Source organism: Phocoena sinus, chromosome 1, assembly GCF_008692025.1.
Source record: "Phocoena sinus isolate mPhoSin1 chromosome 1, mPhoSin1.pri, whole genome shotgun sequence".
NCBI lineage: Eukaryota > Metazoa > Chordata > Mammalia > Artiodactyla > Phocoenidae > Phocoena > Phocoena sinus.
Genome location: NC_045763.1, coordinates 135193358 through 135216653, shown reverse-complemented (window position 1 = coordinate 135216653; position 23296 = coordinate 135193358). Strand labels below are relative to the sequence as shown.

The 23296-nt window shown below is 35.4% G+C and overlaps 1 protein-coding gene across 5 annotated transcripts in view; it reads right to left on the bottom strand.

Moving 5' to 3' along the window:
• RALGPS2 (Ral GEF with PH domain and SH3 binding motif 2) overlaps nucleotides 1–23296 on the bottom strand; it is a 312954-nt gene that overhangs the window by 74877 nt on the left and 214781 nt on the right. For all 5 annotated transcript variants that reach the window (XM_032631376.1, XM_032631382.1, XM_032631369.1 and 2 more), the window contains 3 exons: nucleotides 12041–12130; nucleotides 8584–8676; nucleotides 1789–1915 (listed from right to left, as the gene is read on the bottom strand). In XM_032631376.1, coding sequence (XP_032487267.1) covers nucleotides 1789–1915; nucleotides 8584–8676; nucleotides 12041–12130 — 310 coding nt within the window. The remainder of the gene's footprint in view (nucleotides 1–1788; nucleotides 1916–8583; nucleotides 8677–12040; nucleotides 12131–23296) is intronic.

Below are 23296 nucleotides of genomic sequence, written 5' to 3'. Positions count from 1 at the left end.
TCATTTTCAATAGGAAATAATCTTTTTCTAAAAAATACAAATTATGAAATTTGAGAAAAACATTTCAATGAGAAAAAAATGCAATCATAGAATCAGTAAATTTTAGAATGAGAGTTTAGCAGGTATAATTGGAAAGATGCTAGATCAGAACTTCAGATTTGTCATTAACTAGGTTTTAGGATTATGAGCCAGCTCTTTTACCTTTCTGGACTTCGGTTTTCTCAATTGTAATATAAGTGAATTAGATACAAGAGACCACTGTGGTCCCAGCCAGCCTTAAGAAGAACATGATTCTGGTCCTATGTGTGCTATTTCTAGGTAAAGAAAACAAGGCTTAAAGAAGACAATTCAATGACCTGAAAAGTTAGTATGGTAGAGCCATTTTGGAATTTATGGTTCCCAATTCTCAGTCTAATGTTCTTTATGCTATAAAAAGTTTATGTTTTTATGGAGTATGAAGATATTGATGACTTTTTAAAATCCTCTATTCTTCCTCTCCCCAAATTACATCTTTCAAGAATGGGCACAGCCAAGGTGACAAGTGGAGCACATGCAGAATGTCTTTCCTAATATCCAGCTTACAGCCTCTCTGATTGAGTCATGCTTATTATGGCCCTGAACTATTTATCAAAGAAACAGACAAATGGTATGTAGTGGCCACTATCTATACAATGCATAGGAGTATTCTGCCTTCAATTCAGGGTGTACAACATTCCCCATTACCACTGGAATTCTAGAATGTCCCACAATGGTCTAATAAGTTCAAGTCTTCTCTGACAAACTAAGGCTGATGCCGTAGAGCAGCTGAATGACAGTGTCATCAACTGTCTTTGTCCCTGCTTTGCGTTCTGGTCACCGGTATTGTAAAGACTTCAAAGTTTACACTGTAGAGTCTCCTAAACTGGTAACAGGTTTTTCCATTATTTTCAAAAATAGTTATGGTGAAATCCAGTATGAGTAGTTACATAAAAGACAAAGTGGAGATAGGGGAGCAAAGGGGATACTGGGAAAAAGCAAATGTTACCATTTGATTACTCTCTACATGGGATCAAACCAATTTATTTTAATGCATATACTAGGTGTATATAATATAAAGTATTTTCTGTATTTAAATTTACATATACATTTAAAACAGTATAGTTTCAGTCTTCTTTATTCAAATACCTAATAAGGCATTACTATTCATATTTTGTTGAACATAAGCTTATAATGTTTTAGGTTCAATACTTCTTGGAATTCATCAACACTGTAAACTATATAGTAAAGAGATACATTCTTAGGCAAATAATATGTCAAATACAGATTTGTCTGTCTCAGCACTGAGCTAAATTTCCACAGCTAAACAGCTTATTTCTTCCAGGAAAACAGTAACACCAATATTCATTGAGACTGCTTTTCATAATTCACTGTAAAATATCTGCCAACTACATAAAGTGAGAACTCACGATGTTGAAAATAAATTCATTAAATCTTCTGATCAATTTCTTTAGTTAATGTTAAATATTTTGACAGCATTAAACTTCACTGCAAACTATTGGTTCATTCTTTAAAAGCATTACTAAAATAGGTAAAACATATTGCTTTACCATATGGTCCATCTCTAAGAAGACATGAAAATACACTCCAGGTAATAAGCTAACACATTCCTCTAGTCTATTTTTTCAACTTAACAATCCTTTAATTTCTTTAAAGGACACACGAACTTTTAAAATATATTGAATTTTATATAAACTACTGATTAAGGCAGAGCAACAACCAGGCATAATGAACACACATGATGTAACTCACCTAAATAGGGAATGCAAGGTGTCATCTTTAAGCTACTTATATAGTCTCTGAGTCTTTTGTAGTTATCTTCTTTACTCATTACATATTCTAATTTTTCAAAGGTAGTTTTGTCTTTTCGACTTAATAACTAAAAAACAAACAGAAGAGCCTAAGTTATTTCCGAATCCAATTTTATTATAGCAAAGACTTGAAGTTATAGTTACTATAAATTTTAATTTCAAAGTTATATCTTCTTTAATTATATTTTGGTAGTATATAAATAAAACAAAATCAAACGTGTCTATTAATATAATAAACCCAAATTCATTATTTTTAAAATACAATATACTTTGTATGTACATAAAATAATTAACTTACTAAGTAGTAAATTATAATACATTATTTCTTATCTTTACTATTTTAAATGGCTAAACAATTTTTATTAATCATTTTCCTAATTTAAAATAATTATGGGGCTTCCCTGGTGGCGCAGTGGTTGAGAGTCCGCCTGCCGACACGGGTTCGTGCCCCGGTCCGGGAGGATGCCACATACCGTGGAGCGGCTAGGCCCGTGAGCCATGGCCACTGAGCCTGTGCGTCCGGAGCCTGTGCTCCGCAAACAGGAGAGGCCGCAACAGTGAGAGGCCCGCGTACCGCAAAAAATAAAAAACAAAATAATAATAATTATGTATTCATATTCAGCTCAAATGCCCAAATATTTTCATGCATTGTCCCCTGCCTCTTCAAAGATAAAGATAATTCTTACATAATCATTAAGAAATAAATACTGCATTTCATAATTTAAGTAATAATTTTCCTTGATAAATCTAATCATGGCTAGTCCTACCAGTAACTATAAAACTATGATTTAGGGCTTCCCTGGTGGCACGGTTGTTAAGAATCCGCCTGCCAATGCAGGGGACATGGGTTCGAGCCCTGGTCCGGGAAGATCCCACAAGCCGCGGAGCAACTAAGCCCGTGAGCCACAACTACTGAGCCTGTGCTCTAGAGCCCGTGCTCTGCAACAAGAGAAGCCACCACAATGAGAAGCCCATGCACCGCAATGAAGAGTAGCCCTCGCTCTCCACAACTAGAGAAAGCCCATGCACAGCAATGAAGACCCAATGCAGCCAAAAATAAATAAATAAAATAAATCAATTAAAAAAAGAAAAACAACTATGATTTACATGTTTGGATTTTTGACATTTTTTTCTTTGATCCCTTTGATCAGTGCTATATTGCATACAGTTGATCAATCACCAGCAGCTGTTTTAGGAGGCTTGAGGAGTACATTTGTAGTGGGTGCCCTTTGAGAAAAAATGGAGCTATCAAGGGGAATAAAAGAACAAGCAGGGTCAGTCACCCAAAAAGTATTAACTAAAAGATTCAGAAAAGATGTATTTTTAAGTATTCCAAAGACTCTGGAAAATTTTTTTTCTCTTTAAATATGTGAAGTTACTATTTCATTATGATGTAATCAGATTTCACTTTGTATCATAAAATATTTATGTTATTTTATAGTAGGCAAAACACTTCCACCCATAAAATTCTAATTCTCCTATGAGGTTAACAGAAAAGTCAGAGGATTGATTTAAAGATGAGGTGACTGAGATTCAAAGGAGAAGCAGAACATATCAACTCATCAGTCATCCACTCACAGAGACTAGGTCCTGTTTTTCAGGATCCTGTTTTTCAGTCTGGTCCTGGAGACAGAAAACTCTAACACCTGCTCTTTCTAGTATTACAAGTAGTACAGTTGGAATTGATGTTGGAATCTATTTTTCACAGGCTCCAAGAGGCAGATTACTGTTGGATAATCTTTATCAAGAAAATATCTGACCAATATCCCTCTCTCTTTAAAACACAAGAGTTCAAGGAGTTCTTTGCCTGAATGTTTTAGATAGATTTTCCAGGGTCTGAAACACTGGTTTCACAACTTTCTGTGGCCCAGCTTCAACACACTTGATCGGCATTTTCAAGATTAGGTGCAACTCTCTGCTTGAGTGACCTGTAAATCCAAACATCCTTTTCTCTCCCACATAACAAAGCATTTAAATGTGCAAAATATACTGACATGACATAGCAGGGATAAAAAGAAACTTATTCTTTTTTTCCACAGTCATTCATTCTAAAACTCTGGTACAGTAACAGGAGAAACAAATTACTTGGAACTCATAACTGATCTTGACACATCTGAAACACAAAACTAAAGAACCACACAGTCTCATATGTATAAAAATAACTTACATTTTGGAATTTTCATAACAAATCAATAACTAGATTGAAAGGATTCAATCTCCAGTGGCATAGCAGAGACTTGTTTTCAGAAGACTATTTTAAAAGGCTGTGGTAAAATATACATAATATTTACCATTTTAAACATTTTGAAGTGTATAGTTTAGTAGCATTATCGGCCAATCACTGCAACCACCCAAGGCCAGAACTCTTTTCATCTTCCCAAACTGGAACTCCACACTTATTAAACAGAAACTCCTCAATGCTTGCTCCTCCCAGGCCCTGGTAACCACCTTCTACTTTCTGTCTCAACCAATTTGACTACTCTTGGGACCTCATATATATGGAATCATTCAGTATTTGTCCTATTGTGTCTAGCTCATTTCATTTAGCATAATATCATCAAGATTTATCCATGGTGCAGCATGTGTCAGAATTTCATTCCTTTTTAAGGCTGAATAATATTTCATGGTATGTTTATACCACATTTTGTACATCCATTTACCTGTTGGTGGACATTTGGATTGTTCATACCTTTTGGTTATTGTTAATCATACTGCTTTGAACACTGGTGTAAAATTATCTGTTTGAATCCCCACTTTCAATTCTTTTGGGTATACACCCAGAAGTGGAATTGATGGATAAATGGTAACTATGTAATTCTAATTTTTTGAGGATAAATCCTATTATTTCTAATCATTTTTTTCTGACTGTGCTGGCTAAGATCTCTATGTTGAATAGAAACGGTGAAAATGGGCATCCTTTTCCTTGATGTTAAAGCGAACGTTGCTAATATTTCCCCCACTTAGGATTTTTTCTGGTACGTTCCCTTTGTCGGTTTTAAAGAAAACCCCAAACACTCTCAATTCTTCATTCATATGATCTTTATTATCTTCTAACTTGACCCGATACCCTACCCCTCCCAATCCTTTCCAACTGTACCCTCTAGGACTCAGGATCCGTTCTCTGCAAAAGCCCCATCTTTGACCTTTCTTTTCTTACAAACGTTGTAACATCAGTCTGGAGGTCAGTTAGGTGTCGTTCTTCCTCCTTTCTCTTCACAACTCCTTCCAGCTTACTGTCACACTATCCTCCCCCAAATCTTCCAGCTTCTAATTAAGTTCAAGCACTACATGAGTGCTGTCCAATCAAATTTTGTGTGATGATGGAAATGTTCTACGTCTGTGCTGTCCATACAATAGCCACTAGCCACATGTGACTACTGAGCATTTGTAACATGGCTAGAAAGACTAAGGAACTGAACTTTAAATTTTATTTAATCCTAAGGAATTAAATTTAATAGCCACATGTGGCTAGTGGCTATAGTACTGGACAAAAGAACACTAGATTACAACACTTGTATTACTGTCATTAACAGAGCTACAAGTTATTTTCCCATCATTAAGATTTTAGTAGTTGGAGAAGAAGAGTCTATGAACCAATATTATTCTTATATCCTGATGACTGCAGTCTTTATACAGATGATACTCCCAATACCCTGGTTTCTAAGTTTTTTCACTCCTCTGTGAATCATCTCATCTTCCACCACTCAGCCTCCACTCCCTAGGACATCCTGAACCCAATAAATATTTGAGGGCACCAGGATTTCCACCAGTTACCATACTACCTTTTCATTGTTCATTATCTCTTTCCTTTTACTTGGGTTAAACTCCTCATCTATCACTAAAACAACTTTTACTTTTGACTACTTTATCTCTTATACTATCCTTGACCCCTCTGTGGTACAAACAAGCCTAAAAAAATTCCATCTCTGCTTAAATACAATTATCTGTACTTCTCCAGGTTAATGCTGAACACCTGAACCTGGCTGGAGAGTACATAACTTTCCTGACTGGTTTCACTGTAAGTTCACGATCAAAAATCTCAAATGGACCTTCATAAGACCTACCAAACCTACAATGTTTCTCTAGTTAATTCACTCTCACACTCTCCTAGATGACTTTCATCCTTTCCTCCTTCTGCAAACCAAGACCTCCCCCACTCTCAACTAATGACCTTGCTTCTTATGTCTTATGAAATAAAGCATCAGAAGAACTTCTGCAGAATCCCACCACCAAATCTACCAACATACCTGTGTCTGTAACCAAATGCACCCCCTTCTCTCCTGTTAAAATGGATAAACTGTTCCTGCCCCACTAGAGTACTGGACCTCATTCCCTCGTGCCTAATCTAGTAGGTATCACTGGAGTGACTCTTTGTTCTCTTACTATTTCCTCATTCTATTATATTAGATCATTGCACCAACATACAAATATATTGTCATGGATCTCATCTTCAAAATGAAAACAAAATGCCACGAACCTTTAATATCCTATTTCCCTCCAGCTACTGCCAGATTTCTCTACAGGACCTCACCCCAGTCCTTTACAGCAAAATTCCTCAAATGCATTCTCTGTACTTACTGTCCCATTTTTTTCTCCACCATTCTCTCAAATCCAATCAGTCTTTCACCCCACTACCGTACTGAAGCCACCTCTGCCAAGGTCACCAATCCTTTCCAACTGCCAGATTCAATGGTCATCTCCAAGTTCTCATTTGACACAGGTGAGCACTCTTTCTTGAAACACCTTCTTTACCTGACTGTGGAAAACTTCTACCCGTGATATTTCCTTTGTTGATTACAATCTCATGTTTTAAATACTATCTTTATGCTGATGATCACAAAAATGTATCTCTAGCTCTAACTGTTCTATTAAACTTGTATACCTAACTGACCTTATAGTTCCACATGAACATTTTATCAGCCAACTCAAAATTGATATGTATAAGATAGAACCCCCCCCAACACTCCTTCTCTATACCTCCCTGAATATCAGTAAATTGCATCTGCATTCTCTTATTCGATGCCATCTCTCTGAATTCAGCTCCTGTCATCAACTACTCCTTAGCTTGTTTCACTCTGCCAACACTGACCACCCTGCTCTTCTGTGAACATTGTCAGGCCCTTTGCACTGGCTACTTGTTTGGAATTCTCTTCTCTCAGATATGCACATGAATGTTTTTCTCAGTTACTCTAGGTCTCTACCCAAATGTCACTTATCAGAGCCTCTTACCACACATCATAGAAAGGAAAGCACGGAAGTATTTTATATCTCACTTACTCTGCTTTACTTTTCTACAGAGCATTTATCACTATTTATGATATATCATTTATTTATTTACAGCTTATCTTTCCCCAGTAGAATGTTAGCTGTACAAGAATGGACTTTGTCTATATCATTCACTATGCATGTCAAGCAATTAGACAGTGCCTGGCACAAAGTGGAATATTTTAAAGTTTAATATAAATACCAAAAATTTTATTCAGATTAATAATAGAGCTGTTACTAAATTTAAACAAAATTATTCTCCACGCAATACATGAGGGAGACAACGAAAATAACTTCAAGGAAAATAAAAATTAACTTGAGGGAAATGTATCTCATTTCTAAACCACAATATAAACCAGAGTATAATTCTTTTCCCTAAAACTTCAAAGATGGAATTCATAACTGTATATTTATAATCATTTCCATTCCCTCATTAAGTTCAAATTTTAACAAATAAGGTCATCATTAAAAATAATTTTTAGAGTAGGAAAACTGTTCACTCAGGTGTTTCTAAAATACAAATAAAATATAAAGAGGACCATAAACTCTTCCAAGCTAATGTTTTTCCAGTATAGAAATCTACCCTGATTTTCATGAGAAACATCTGTCTCTTCAGACACTATGAAAAGTGAAAACAGCACTAGGCTAATTAAAAACAAAGTTATATTTTATCAAGTAAAAAAGTGTTTTAAAGTCAGTCAAGTCTTTAACCCTCTGTACAAAATGTAGTAAACAAAATCATTCCTCTTTTACATTAAAGAACAGTATTAAATATGAACAGATTTAACTGAATCTAAAATTTCAGTTATATAAAATCTAAATGAAAAATATCTAGAAACCTTGAGGCCAGTATCTGGTTAATCAACTGTAAAAGTACACAAATTTGCACAAGTAAAAATTCACACCCTGACCTTGTTAAAGTAATAGAACCAAATATGGTTAGCATAATACCACAATGTGCAGAAACACTGCCTACTTTCATGTTAACTATCAGATTTTCCATTATTCCTAAGGAAACAACCTGAGAGTTTATTGACTAAAAAATAATGGAAATCTGAATCAGTAAATTTTTTTTTGAAAATTACAATTTGTATCTTCCTCAAATTTTCCAAAAGCATAATCTTTACATGATTAACACAATTTTTTTTTGCATTTACACTTTCCCATCAATAAGCTTGAAATGCTATGTTGTCAAAGATGTTTAAAGAGGTTCTAGAAAAATGAGTTCCTAAAGAGCAGAAACCAAGCACCAAGTTGTTAATTTACCCAAAAAATAACTAACAAGCCCAGCGAAATACTTATTTAAGGAGAGAGAAAAAAATATGTAGGTTTCAAAGAACAGTACAAAGTACTTCAAAAATCCTTATCTATTATCATAATATTAACCTTACTAAGAACTATAAAAGGAACTAACACATCTTTACTTCCAACAGGAAGTCTAACCTTTCATTAACTAAGGAAAATTACTCACCGCCCATGTTTTAGTCAGCCTGAAAATTGGGGCACTCTGTAAGCCAGAAACCACTGCCATAAGTGCGTGAAGGTTATTCAGCTCGTATAGTTTCTGGAAGATTTAAGAAAAGCAGGGAGGAGAGATGAAAAATAAACAACATGAATACAAGACAACTTTAACAACAAGTATAATCTAGGCAACTGGTAGTGTTCTAGTACTTATTACCCTCATTGTTGAGATTTGTCTTTGGGGTATCCACTATATTTACAGTAAGCTGATTTCGGCCCACAACAGAACTTCCACATTCTAACTTGGTACTGCCCCCAAGCTCTGGGAACAAATCTACCTCTAGTTGTGTAATACATTAAGAAAACCAAAATTATGGCTCAGTATCAAGGTTACCTGGTATGACCATGCATCCTCATTTCTAGTAATCAGTTTCCTTCCTTATACTGAAATATTACTAGCCTCTGCCTTATGATCTGAGTTTAAAGGAAGGGTCCATGCCCAGGATCCTGATCTGGTGTCCTACTCAGGATCCCCATTATTCCAGGGCTAGGGTTCAAACCTGCTTTCCATAGCCCTCCTCAATTTCCTGCTTCCTCCTGGCTGAATCTTCAAATCCTTTGTTCCTTGTTCATGTTGGGATATCCACCTGCTTCCCAATACCAGACCTTGCTTTTTACAGCCTCCGTGCAGAAGGCTCCCATCTAATGCTAGGTTCCAACCGTTTACCGAGAGATCTACTATTTTTGTCAAATTATTGCTAATTGCCCAGGTTTCTTCAAACTATCAGAAGCTTACATCTCAATGGTCTTATCATTTAAAAACTGTCCTCACCATGAAGCGACTCCAAGGCAAAAATGGCCTGTTTTGAATATGAAAACCAAGGCAAAGTGAAGGGTTCTATTCCTCTGAAGAACCCTAACTAATACCACCTTAACTTAGGTCTCAAAGAACCCCCATAAAATTTCAAGAAATATGAACTCAAGTAAGAGAAAAAAAGGAAAAGGAAAAAGATAAACACAAGGAAACAATAATTCACAAATGGAGAACATCAGGTATTGGCCTCAAATAAAATGAAGATTAAAAATGAAGGCATTATCTAGAAAGCAACATAAAAGCCAAAGGGTCTTTTAAAAAATGTGAAATAAAAGGTTAAGAGACATCAAAGGAAGAGCAAAAAAGTCCAACATTTATCTTAATGGAGCTTCAGAAGGACATGCTAAAAAACAATGGGGTAGAAACAATATGAGAGATAATGGTGGATTATTTTCTCAAATTACCGAAAGACACTAATTCCCAGGGCTAGTAAGTTCAAGAAATCCCAAGTAGAGTAAATTAAAAAAAAAAACAACTGTAAGTCTGGAATAGCATTTTTCAAGAACAAGGATGACATAACAATGCTTCCAGACAAAAGAACGAGAACTTTTTAAAAAGATTTTAAAAATGGTGCCAACAGGATTATTCATATGGAAAAATATGAACTGGAATCCATAATTCCTACATATTATATCTAAAATTTCAGATGAATTAAATATCAAAATGAAAGCTGTAGAACTATTAAGGAATAATATAAGAGAAAATCTTTGATATTCTCAGAGGTAAGAGTAAGATATTTAAGTGAGATATTCTTAAATCAGAAAATGAAAGTTACAGATTAATACATTTGACTATTAAAATTAAGAGCATCTATATCAAAAGATAACATGAAAAGAGTTATAAGACAAGTCACAAATAGGAAGATGTATGCAAAGAATATAGCAAAGAACTTTAGTATCTGGAATTATATTTTTAAAACTGCTATAAAAATCAAAGACCAATACTATAATAGAAAATTGTTCAAAGATCTTGAACAGACATTTCAGGAGAGAAAACCTAAACAGCCAACACACAAAAAATGTTATTTTTCACCAGATTCAATGAAAGTTAGTGGTGTAATTGTCATTTCTTTGAAGATAAATTTGTCTTTTCTCTCTATATTTCTAGGGCTTTAACCTGCAGTTGAGCACCAAGAGACTCACACATGAATGCTTTATAAGCAGTGGTACTTACAACAGCAAAAATCTAGAAACTCCTGCCCGAGTTTCTAGGCTGTCTGCCCTACAGATTTCAGATTTGCATTTCCCCCCACCTAATCACACGAGATAATTCCTTAAATCTTTTTATACATTATATACATATATATATGTGTGTGTGTATTTTTTTTTTCTGTCTCTACAGAACCCTAACTGAAACAACCTACTAAAAGAAGAGAAAGACCTGCCAGTTTTATAACAAACTGAATACAGAAGGTGAGTCTAACTACAGGGATTTAAGAGACAGAAATGTGACAAAAAAATTATGAATTTAGGGCTTGAGATGAAAGTAAACACCATCAAAAATAACTCAAAGTCTAAGAGTCTGAATTGGAATTAAATGATTATTTGATGAGGATAATGGCATGTTTGATGGACAAAATTTGGTGGTTCTGAGTGGAACATACAACAAGTACATAAAAAAAAAACTAACAAAAATATCAGAAAACAATAATGCAAATTCAGGATCTATGGAGAAAAGTCATGGACTTCTATTAGCTAAAACCCAATATTTATCTAACATATCACAAAGAATGTTTTTAAAAATTTTATGACACTTCTGCAAAATATCAAATTTTCAGAAGGCTAGCTCTGCCACCTAGTGCCATAGAATGTTAGAATACAATTGTTCCCAGGTGCTCAAGGGAAATATGGAAGTTATGACTTACAATAATTACATTTTTACAATAATTTACAATTGTAAAAATTATATCCTCATTTTATTCCATCTTTGTTCACAGGTGAGATAAGTTATGTGTTTATTATAAGAATAATGACGGATGTGGTTACAATTATACCTCTTTTTAGTTAACACAAATTTGGAGTTGTTACAAATTTTAATAAAATCTTGAATGTTCTATTCCATCCTCCTCTCTAAATTTTGACTATCCTTGAAATCCATGTTTTATTTCTCTTGCTGCATCTATTATCTATGTTGCTCAATTAAGGTATTTGGTTAACATCCTCATTTATACTATTTAAAAAAAAATAAAGTCTTATCATTCTCCATACGGTTGGCAGAGTGATCTATTTCAAAGGCAAATAATTGATACGTATTTTCCTACTTAACCCTATAAGGCTTTTTCAATCACCCGCAGAATAGACCAGTACTTTATAAACATTAAACTTCATCATAATCTGACCTCTGCCCAGTCAAATATTATGTAATTCAGCTTCTCTGAGAGAGGGAGGAAAAGTATAAAAGAAAGGGGAGGAAGACAGGAGTAATAAAAGAAAAGGCAAAGGAAACAGGCATTCAATTTAAAAAACGGACTTATATTAGTCAGTAGCTGTATTTTCTAGGGTCGATAAAAAGTGAACAGTGTCACAGGCAAACATTTACTTACAAGCGATGCTAAATGATTAAACTCAAAAATAGAAACACAAGTTTGTCTTACCTTAGCAGTTTTAATATAGTGGCTCAAAACTTCTGCTCTAATTTTTAATGTCTGAGCATGAAGAATCTCTCTAACAACCCAAAAGCTTACCTGCAAATAAAAATTAAAAATAGTTGAATAGCAAGAGTTTTTTCTTACTAGGATCAAATTAATGACAAGAGCTATTTGAGAAATAGATAGCTGTTTAAAAACAATACTTTCTCTTTCCCTTGATTTACCACCAGGACATAAACAATCTTCAAATGTTGCACACACTTCATATATACACAGACAGATACAGAAATGTATATAAGTGTGTACACACACATAAAAACATCACTACAATTTTTAATTTATAAAAGCTAATACAAATTTTGAAGGGAAAGAGAATGCAATAAAACCAGAGTGATGCAACATGAGCACTACAAAAGTGTTTTCTGCTGTATTTTGAAACACTTTGGCAGAATTAGATAAGCTCTAAGTCAGACATTGTAAAAACATGCTATAGTATGCTTTACTGTGGCTGTGTAATCCCATGCTGCCATTTTATTTACATTGAGTAGAATCATAAGTGTACAGAATCTCAAGTACAGTTTTACTGGTATGAATAAAATGAAATAAAATATAAAATATCATAAAGAAAAACATATCTAAGTCACTCTAAAATTAAGATCGTATTTTTTAAATTATGTAATGTTTTCTAATTCAATGAAACCATTTTCAAGATTTCTTTTAAAAAACATTAAAAATCATTCATCAGAATGCTGACTAGATCTGTAACATTACTAAAATGCTCTACTCTGGTGAAAACAGTGGGCTTATCATATGATATAAAGTAATATGTATGTAACATATTCATGTACTATGAAAGCAAAATCAAAGCACTATCAGTTGGTTCAAAATTATACAAACCTAAAAACAGGATGCAGTTAGAAATCTTAGTGCAAAGGATAAAGCCACTGCCTGATATTTTGTCACCTTTTCTTAGTGAGAAATATTTTAGATTTTACTTGCAACTTTCACCTCTAAACAAATGTGTAAATGTAAAATGTATATATTTTACCAAGCCATCTTTATATTTGTTACTATACTTGAGCTACTAATGGCAATAATTATCCCTGATTCTAATAAAGTTTACTTCTACAGTATATCTAAAGTTATACTTTAGATATTTTAACAACCTTAGCAAATATTAATCACGATTCAATCTAAACTGCATGATCACTGATTTAATTAAATTTTATGTCAAATTTTAAGACAAATACTACGGTAATTTAAAAAAAAGAATCTAAAAAAGAGTGGATATGTGTATTTGTGTAACAGATTCACTTTGCTGTACACCTGAAACTAACACAACATTGTAAATCAGCTATACTTTAATAAAATTTTTTTTAATTAAAAAAAATAAAAGTAAAAATAAAATTAAAAACATGGCCACAAATTCTTTGTCACTCCTCACATTGAAAGTTGGGGTGTATGTCACCTCTCATTGAACCTAGACAAGCTCATGACTGCTTCAAGAAACAGAGAATTAACAAAACTGATGCTGGCTTCCAGGAAAAGGTCATAAAAGAACATGCAGCCCCTGCCTTGATTGCTGGAACATTCTCTCTGGGACTCCTAAACTACCATGTAAGAAGTCCAACTACCCTGAGAGCACCATGCCAGAAAGGCTAAGTGTAGGTGCTCCCCAGTTGAAAGTCCCAGCTAAAGCCAACCACACCTGAGAACACTGCCCCAGAATGATCAACACTGAGGCATAGATTAATGAAATTACTGGACTTAGAGGAAAAAAATCTTTAGGCCGAGACAAAAAGAGAAAGTGATTTTTAGGGAAAAGAAAATTTAATCATCATCAGACTTTTCAATAGCAGCACTCTGCCAGAAAAAAAAATGGAGTACTATATCAAATATTATCAAGAAAGAAAATTTCATACAAAGGACAGGCAAACTTGTCAACATGTAAAACACTCAAGAATTACTGTTCCGATGAACCCTTCCCAAGTAATTTCCTGGAGAACGAGCTTCAGACAGTCAAATGACTAGAGAAACATTAACATGAGGATGGTAGTGAGCATTAAATATGTGCTTATTCACAGAAATAAGAGTAATGAGGGTTAAAAGAAGGAGAGTACGTTATATAATGCCTATATGCCCAGACAATATATACAATTATAAAAAATACAACATTTGCAAAACATATAGTTACCTCTTTATAGGAATATTATTGGTATTAGTATTGTTATTCTGAGACTGTTATTTGTTATGTAGGCTAAAGCAAATGAGTCACACAGGATACTGTATCATGCCCTGTGTTCCCTGAAAACCAGATTGTGGGTATGGAAGAAAGGATATGCAGATATAATATGGAAGAGGTGAAGTAAAACTCTGGTCCTGAATTTGAATTAGAAGTATTAATAAGAACTCATGAGATATTTTATCTTTAAATATCTGTGTGTGTATGATATATAGATATCCTAGCTATATCTGCTGAAACGGCCTAGAAATTATGGTCACCCTAGTAGCAATGAGCATTTTTAGCACCCAGGTCCATTTCCCACTATAAGAAACCAAGGTTTATTAAAGAAATGTTGATTCCAGGCAGAGGGCAGGTGATGGACAAAATGAACATGCAACATCTTTTCATACAAATAGCAAAGAAACTGTTAACAAGATTACTAGGGTCTGCCAACCTGAAGAGACTTCCACTGGCCAAAGATGGGACAATGTGAGTTTCAATAAGGGTAATAATTGCAATGGGTTGAAACACATCATCTTTGTTTACATTTATGAGTTCATAATAAAATTAAAATAAACTACTTGGTCTTCGTTAAATGACAACACCAATTCATTATCTTCAGAACTGCTAAATAAAGAGAAAAAATCCAATATTTACCCTTCCTTGCTATTGGAAATGGACCTCTGGGTATGCAAATACTAGATGAGGGAAAAATGTCTCTTTATAAAAGCATTCCCACTAATAACTAAAAAAGAATGAAATGAGAATTCACCTTTTAACAACCTCAAATAATGGATCTAGACAACTGCTAACATCAAGAAACAGACCTGATGAAAAAACCCAACACAACCCAGACTCTTGCCAAAGGCACTGAACCCAACTGAACCTTTGAAACCAGCAGCTAATTTCTAGAAAACACAGAACATATTAAACTGCACTGAATGCAGTCTAGACTGTGGGAGACTCTAAAGGTTCCTCCACGGGTAAACAGTAAGGAAAAGGATACAGGGAGAAACTGTAAATTAAAAAGTGGTGGAGAGAGGAACCAAGATGGCGGAGTAGAAGGATGTGCTCTCACTCCCTCTTGTGAGAACACCAGAATCACAACTAGCTGCTGGACAATCATTGACAGGAAGACACTGAACTCACCAAAAAAGATATCCCATATGCAGAGACAAAGGAAAAGGTGCAAAGAGACGGGAGGAGGGGTGCAAACATGATAAAAATCAAATCCCTTAATCGCTGGGTGGGTGACTCACAAATGGGAGAACAATTATACCACAGAAGTCCACCCACTGGAGTGAAGGTTCTGAGCCCCACGTCAGGCTTCCCAACCTGGGGTCCGGCAACGGGAGGATGAATTCCTAGAGAATCAGACTTTGAAGCTTAGTGGGATCTGATTGCAGGACTTCGACAGGACTGGGGGAAACAGAGACTCCACTCTTGGAGGGCATACACAAAGCAGTGTGCACATCGGGAGCCAGGGGAAGGAGCAGTGACCCCAGGGGAGACTGAACCACACCTACCAGCTAGTGTTGGAGGGTCTCCTGCAGAGGCGGGGGGTAGGGGGGTGGGGGTGGTGGCTCTGGCTCACCATGGGGACAAGGACACTGGCAGCAGAAGTTCTGGGAAGTACTCCTTGGCGTGATCCCCCCAGAGTCTATCATTAGCCCCACTAAAGAGGCCAGGTAGGCTCCAGTGTTGGGTTGCCTCAGGCCAAACAACCAACAGGGAGGGAACACAGCCCCACCCATCAGCAGACAAGCGATTAAAGTTTTACTGAGCTCTGCCCACCAGAGCAACACCAGGCTCTACACATGACCAGTCCCTCCCATCAGGAAACTTACACAAGCCTCTTAGATAGCCTCATCCACCAGAGGGCACTCAGCAGAAGCAAGAACTACAATCCTGCAGCCTGTGGAACAAAAACCACATTCACAAAAAGATAGACAAGATGAAAAGGCAGAGAGCTATGCACCAGATGAAGGAACAAGATAAAACCCCAGAAAAACAACTAAACCAAGTGGACATAGGCAACCTTCCAGAAAAAGAATTCAGAATAATGATAGTGAAAATGATCCAGGACCTCGGAAAAAGAATAGAGACAAAGATCAAGAAGATGCAAGAAATGTTTAACAAAGACCTAGAAGAATTAAAGAACAAACAAACAGAGATGAACAATACAATAACTGAAATGAAAACTACACTAAAAGGAATAAATAGCAGAATAACTGAGGCAGAAAAACGGATAAGTGACCTAGAAGACAGAATGGTGGAATTCACTGCTGTGGAACAGAATAAAGAAAAAAAGAATGAAAAGAAATGAAGACAGCCTAAGAGACCTCTGGGACAACATTAAATGCAACAACATTCGCATTATAGGGGTCCCAGAAGGAGAAGAGACAGAGAAAGGACCAGAGAAAATATCTGAAGAGTTTATAGTCGAAAACTTCCCTAACATGGGAAAGGAAAGAGCCACCCAGGTCCAGGAAGTGCAGCGAGTCCCATACAGGATAAACCCAAGGAGAAACATGCCGAGACACATAGTAATCAAATTGGCAAAAATTAAAGACAAAGAAAAATTATTGAAAGCAGCAATGGAAAAACGACAAATAACATACAAGGGAACTCCCATAAGGTTAACAGCTGATTTCTCAGCAGAAACTTTACAAGCCAGAAGGGAGTGTCATGATATACTTAAACTGATGAAAGGGAAGAACGTACAACCAAGATTACTCTATCCGGCAAGCATCTCATTCAGATTCAAAGGAGAAATCAAAAGCTTTACAGACAAGCAAAAGCTAAGAGAATTCAGCACCAACAAACCAGCTCTACAACAAATGATAAAGGAAGTTCCCTAAGTGGGAAACACAAGAGAAGAAAAGGACCTACAAAAACAAACCCAAAACAATTAAGAAAATGGTCGTAGGAACATACACATTGATAATTACCTTAAACGTGAATGGATTAAACGCTCCAACCAAAAGACACAGGCTTGCTGAATGGATACAAAAACAAGACCCATATATATGCTGTCTACAAGATACCCATGTCAGACCTAGGGACACATACAGACTGAAAGTGAGGGAATGGAAAAAGATATTCCATGCAAATGGAAATCAAAAGAAAGCTGGAGTAGCTATACTCATATAAGATAAAATAGACTTTAAAATAAAGAATGTTACAAGAGACAAGGAAGGACACTACATAATCATCAAGGGATCAATCCAAGAAGAAGATATAACAATTATAAATATACATGCACACAACAAAGGAGCACCTCAATACATAAGGCAACTGCTAACAGCTATAAAAGAGGAAATGGACAGTAACAGAATAATAGTGGGGGACTTTAACAGCTCACTTACACCAATGGACAGATCATCCAAAATGAAAATAAATAAGGACACAGAAGCTTTAAATGACACAACAGACCAGATAGATTTAATTGATACTTATAGGACATTCCATCCAAAAACAGCAGATTACACTTTCTTCTCAAGTGCGCATGGAACATTCTTCAGGATAGATCACATCTTGGGTCACAAATCAAGCCTCAGTAAATTTCAGAAAATTGAAATCATATCAAGCATCTTTTCTGGCCACAACGCTATGAGATTAGAAATGAATCACAGGGAAAAAAACGTAAAAAACAGAAACACATGGAGGCTAAAAAATACGTTACTAAATAACCAAGAGATCACTAAAGAAATCAAAGAGGAAATCAAAAAATACCTAGAGACAAATGACAATGAAAACATAATGATCCAAAACCTATGGGATGCAGCAAAAGCAGTTCTAAGAGGGAAGTTTATAGCTATACAAGCCTACCTCAAGAAACAAGAAAAATCTCAAATAAACAATCTAACCTTACACCTAAAGGAACTAGGGAAAGAAGAACAAACAAAACCCAAAGTTAGCAGAAGGAAAGAAATCATAAAGATCAGAGCAGAAACAAATGAAATAGAAACAAAGAAAACAAGAGCAAAGATCAAGAAAACTAAAAGCTGGTTCTTTGAGAAGATAAACAAAACTGATAAACCATTAGCCAGACTCATCAAGAGAGAGGGAGAGGACTCAAATCAATAAAATTAGAAATGAAAAAGGAAAAGTTACAACAGACACCACAGAAATACAAAGCATCCTAAGAGACTACTACAAGCAACTCTATGCCAACAAAATGGACAACCTGGAAGAAATGGACAAAATCTTAGAAAGGTATAACCTTCCAAGACTGAACCAGGAAGAAATAGAGAATATGGACAGACCAATCACAAGCACTGAAATTGAAACTGGAATTAAAAATCTTCCAACAAACAAAAGTCCCAGACCAGATGGCTTCACAGGTGAATTCTATCAAACATTTAGAGAAGAGCTAACACCCATCCTTCTCAAACTCTTCCAAAAAACTGTGGAGGAAGGAACATTCCCAAACTCATTCTATGAGGCCACCATCACCCTGATACCAAAACCAGAGAAAGATACTACAAAAAGAGAAAATTACAGACCAATATCACTGATGAATATAGATGCAAAAATCCTCAACAAAATACTAGCAAACAGAATCCAACAACACATTAAAAGGATCATACACCATGATCAAGTGGGATTTATCCCAGGGATGCAAGGATTCTTCAGTATACACAAATCAATCCACGTGATACACCATTATTAACAAATTGAAGAAATAAAAACCATATGATCATCTTAACAGATGCAGAAAACAGATGCACAAAATTCAACACCCATTTATGATAAAAATGCTCCAGAAGGTGGGCAGAGAGGGAACCTACCTCAACATAATAAAGGCCATGTATGACAAACCCACAGCAAACATCATTCTCAATGGTGAAAAACAGAAAGCATTTCCTCTAGGATCAGGAACAAGATAAGGGTGTCCACTCTCACCACTATTATTCAGCATAGTTTTGGAAGTCCTAGCCATGGCAATCAGAGAAGGAAAAGAAATAAAAGGAATACAAATTGGAAAAGAAGAAGAAAGGCTGTCACTGTTTGCAGATGACATGATACTATACATAGAGAATCCTATAAATGCCCCCAGAAAACTACTAGAGCTAATCAATGAATTTGGTAAAGTTGCAGGATACAAAATTAGTGCACAGAAATCTCTTGCATTCCTATACACTAATGATGAAAAATCTGAAAGAGAAATTAAGGGAACACTCCCATTTACCACTGCAACAAAAAGAATAAAACATCCAGGAATAAACCTACCTAGGGAGACAAAAGACCTGTATGCAGAAAACTATAAGACACTGATGAAAGAAATTAAAGACGATACCGACAGATGGAGAGATATACCATGTTCTTGGATTGGAAGAATCCATATTGTGAAAATGACTATACTACCCAAAGCAATCTACAGATTCTATACAATCCCTATCAAATTACCAATGGCATTTTTTACAGAACTAGAAGAAAAAATCTTAAAATTTCTATGGAGACACAAAAGACCCCAAATAGCCAATGCAGTCTTGAGGTAAAAAAACGGAGCTGGAGGAATCAGACTCCCTGACTTCAGACTATACTACAAAGCTACAGTAATTAAGACAATATGGTACTGGCACAAAAACAGAAACATAGATCAATGGAACAAGATAGAAAGCCCAGAGATAAACCCACACACCTATGGTCAAATAATCCATGACAAAGGAGGCAAGGATATGGAGAAAAGACAGTCTCTTCAATAAGTCATGCTGGGAAAACTGGACAGCTACATGTAAAAGAATGAAATTAGAACACTCCCTAACACCATACACAAAAATAAACTCAAAATGGGTTCGAGACCTAAATGTAAGACCGGACACTATAAAACACTTACAGGAAAACATAGAAAGAACATTCTTTGACATAAATCACAGTGAGATCTTTTTGATCCACCTCTTAGAGTAATGGAAATAAAAACAAAAATAAACAAATGGGACCTAATGAAACTTCAAAGCTTTTTCACAGCAAAGGAAACCATAAACAAGATGAAAAGGCAACCCTCAGAATGGGAGAAAATATTTGCAAATGAAGCAATGGACAAAGGATTAATCTCCAAAATACATAAACAGCTCATGCAGCTCAATATCAAAGAAACAAACAACCCAATCCAAAAATGGGCAGAAGACCTAAATAGACATTTCTCCAAAGAAGACATACAGATGGCCAAGAAGCACATGAAAAGCTGCTCAACATCACTAATTATTAGAGAAATGCAAATTAAAACTACAATGAGGTATTACCTCACACCAGTTAGAATAGGCATCATCAGAAAATTTACAAACAACAAATGCTGGAGAGGGTGTGGAGAAAAGGGAATCCTCTTGCACTGTTGGTGGGAATTTAAGTTGATACAGCCACGGTGGAGAACAGTATGAAGTTTCCTTAAAAAACTAAAAATAGAATTATCATATGATCCAGCAATTCTACTACTGAGCATATATCCAGAGAGAACCATAATTCAAAAAGACACATGCACCCCAATGTTCACTGCAGTAGTCTTTACAATAGCCACGTCAGGGAAGCAACCTAAACGCCCATCACCAGACGAATGGATAAAGAAGTTGTGGTACATATATACAATGGATTATTACTCAGTCATAAAAAGGAACAAAACTGAGTCATTTGTTGAGACGTGGATGGACCTAGAGACTGTCATACAGAGTGAAGTAAGTCAGAAAGAGAAAAACAAATATCGTATATTAACGCATGTATGTGGAACGTAGAAAACTGATACAGATGAACCGGTTTGCAGGGCAGAAGTTGAGACACAGATGTAGAGAACAAATGTATGGACACCAAGCGGGGAAAGCCATGGGGGGGTGGGGATGGTGGTGTGCTGAATTGGGCGATTGGGATTGAAATTTATACACTGATGTGTATAAAATTGATGACTAATAAGAACCTGCTATATAAAAAAAATAAATAAAATAAAATTCAAAAATTCAAAAAAAATAGTGGTAAACATTTAACAAATTAAAAAAACTGGCAAGGCTAAACTAGTGATCACATTTATGTGATAAAACTACAAAACACCAGACAGTGGGAACTATAAAAGTCAAGACAGTGGGTATTGCTGGAAGAAGAAAGGGTGTGGACTGAGATGAGGCACTTGGAGGAGTTTGTAGAGTAGTTAGTAAAACTTCATTAAACCATATATTTGTTTTGTGTGTTTTTTTGTATCCATGTTTTATTTTACAATAAGTGGTTTAAAGGAGGAAATAAGAGAATAATACAAATGACTGGAGAGATTTGAAAATGATAGAACTTCTGAAAATGAAAAAAGAAATATGTGAAATTAAAATTAGGAAGAACTAGAATGAAAAGGTACACGAAGAGAGTGGTCTCTGTTTTTCTTATTCACTAATATATCCCAAACATCAAGACCAACACCCAGGACATAGTAGGAGCTTAATAAATATTTAATTGAATGAGAATGAAAGCTGAAGTCATTTTATACCAGATTGCAAAGTTTGATGATACCAAATGTTGACAAGGATATGCAGTAATGAAAGCTCAATGCAAATTTGGTACCATCATTTTGAAAAAAAAAAATTAGACACTGTCTTGTGTAGTTAAACATGGTTATACTCTTTATGACACAAATTTTACATCTAGGCACATATTTTTTCAAACAAATCACAGTGTTTTTCACCCACTTTATGGTATCAGTTTAGTAAGTCTAAGCAGCAATGTTTTTCAACTGCTTTTTTTTTTGCAGAAAAAGATCAAAGTACATATCATCTAATACAAGTAAATATTATTTCAGAAAACTTTAATTTCTTTATAGGGTTGAAATGTAAAATATTTTATCTTATTGTGGGTCACAGTCAAAAAGTTTGAAAGCCGCTGCCTAAGAAACTACTGCACATGGGTACCAAAAAGACTCTTAGAATATTCAGAGCAACATACTTCATAACAGCAAAAAATTAGGAGACACATCTCATGTCCATCCTCAAAAGAATAATAAACTCTTTCTGATACATTCATGCAATGAAACACTAGAAGATAGCACTGAAAGTACAATGAACGAGAGCTACATACATGACCGTGGATATGGCAGAGAAACACACAAGTGAAAAAAGGCAACCAGAGAAGACTACATATAGTCTGATGATATATTTTTCAAAGATGAAAAACAAGCAAGATATACAACATGCTGTTTAGGGGTACAAATATTTCTGGTAAATCTATATATAGGGGAATTATGAGATGAGTTAAAATTTTTTTAAAATCAAGTTTAAAAGAATACAAAACAAAGAAGAAAATAAAAATTTTTAGATAATGGTTACCCCCCTTAATTGAGGATAGAACAAAGAATATGTAAAATACTTCAACAGTTTTGGTAATATTCTATTTCTTAGTTTAGGTGGTGAATTCACAGTTGTTTATCAGAATATTTCCTAATATATATTAGATTAACCATATGCACTTGCCAGTTTTGTAGCCTAAAAATGGTCAAACATTGGCAATTTCATAAGATTCAAACAAACATTTAACACATTCTTAAAAATGTATCAAATATTTCATTAAGAAGTAAATCCTGGAAAAATTTTATTCATAGGCTATTTTTAACTCTAGTTGCTTTATTCAGGGTTTTATAATCATATAAGAGCATTATGAAAACCTTTTTTTTTTTTTTTTTGCGGTACGTGGGCCTCTCACTGTTGTGGCCTCTCCCGTTGCGGAGCACAGGCTCCGGACGCGCAGGCTCAGCGGCCATGGCTCACAGGCCCAGCCGCTCCGCGGCATGTGGGATCTTCCCGGACCAGGGCACGAACCCGTGTCCCCTGCATCGGCAGGCGGATTCTCAACCACTGCGCCACCAAGGAAGCCCTATGAAAACCTTTTATTTGCAGCCAAACATATGTTAAGCTTTAAAGACAGTTTCTTAATTTTTTATCATGGAAATCTTTAAATGTATACTGAACGAAACAGATGATAGTAATGAAGTCACCAGTATACATCAACTGGCTTCAACAACCAAGTTATGGCCAAGCTTTCTCACCTCCACCCTCACTCTGCCCTCAAGT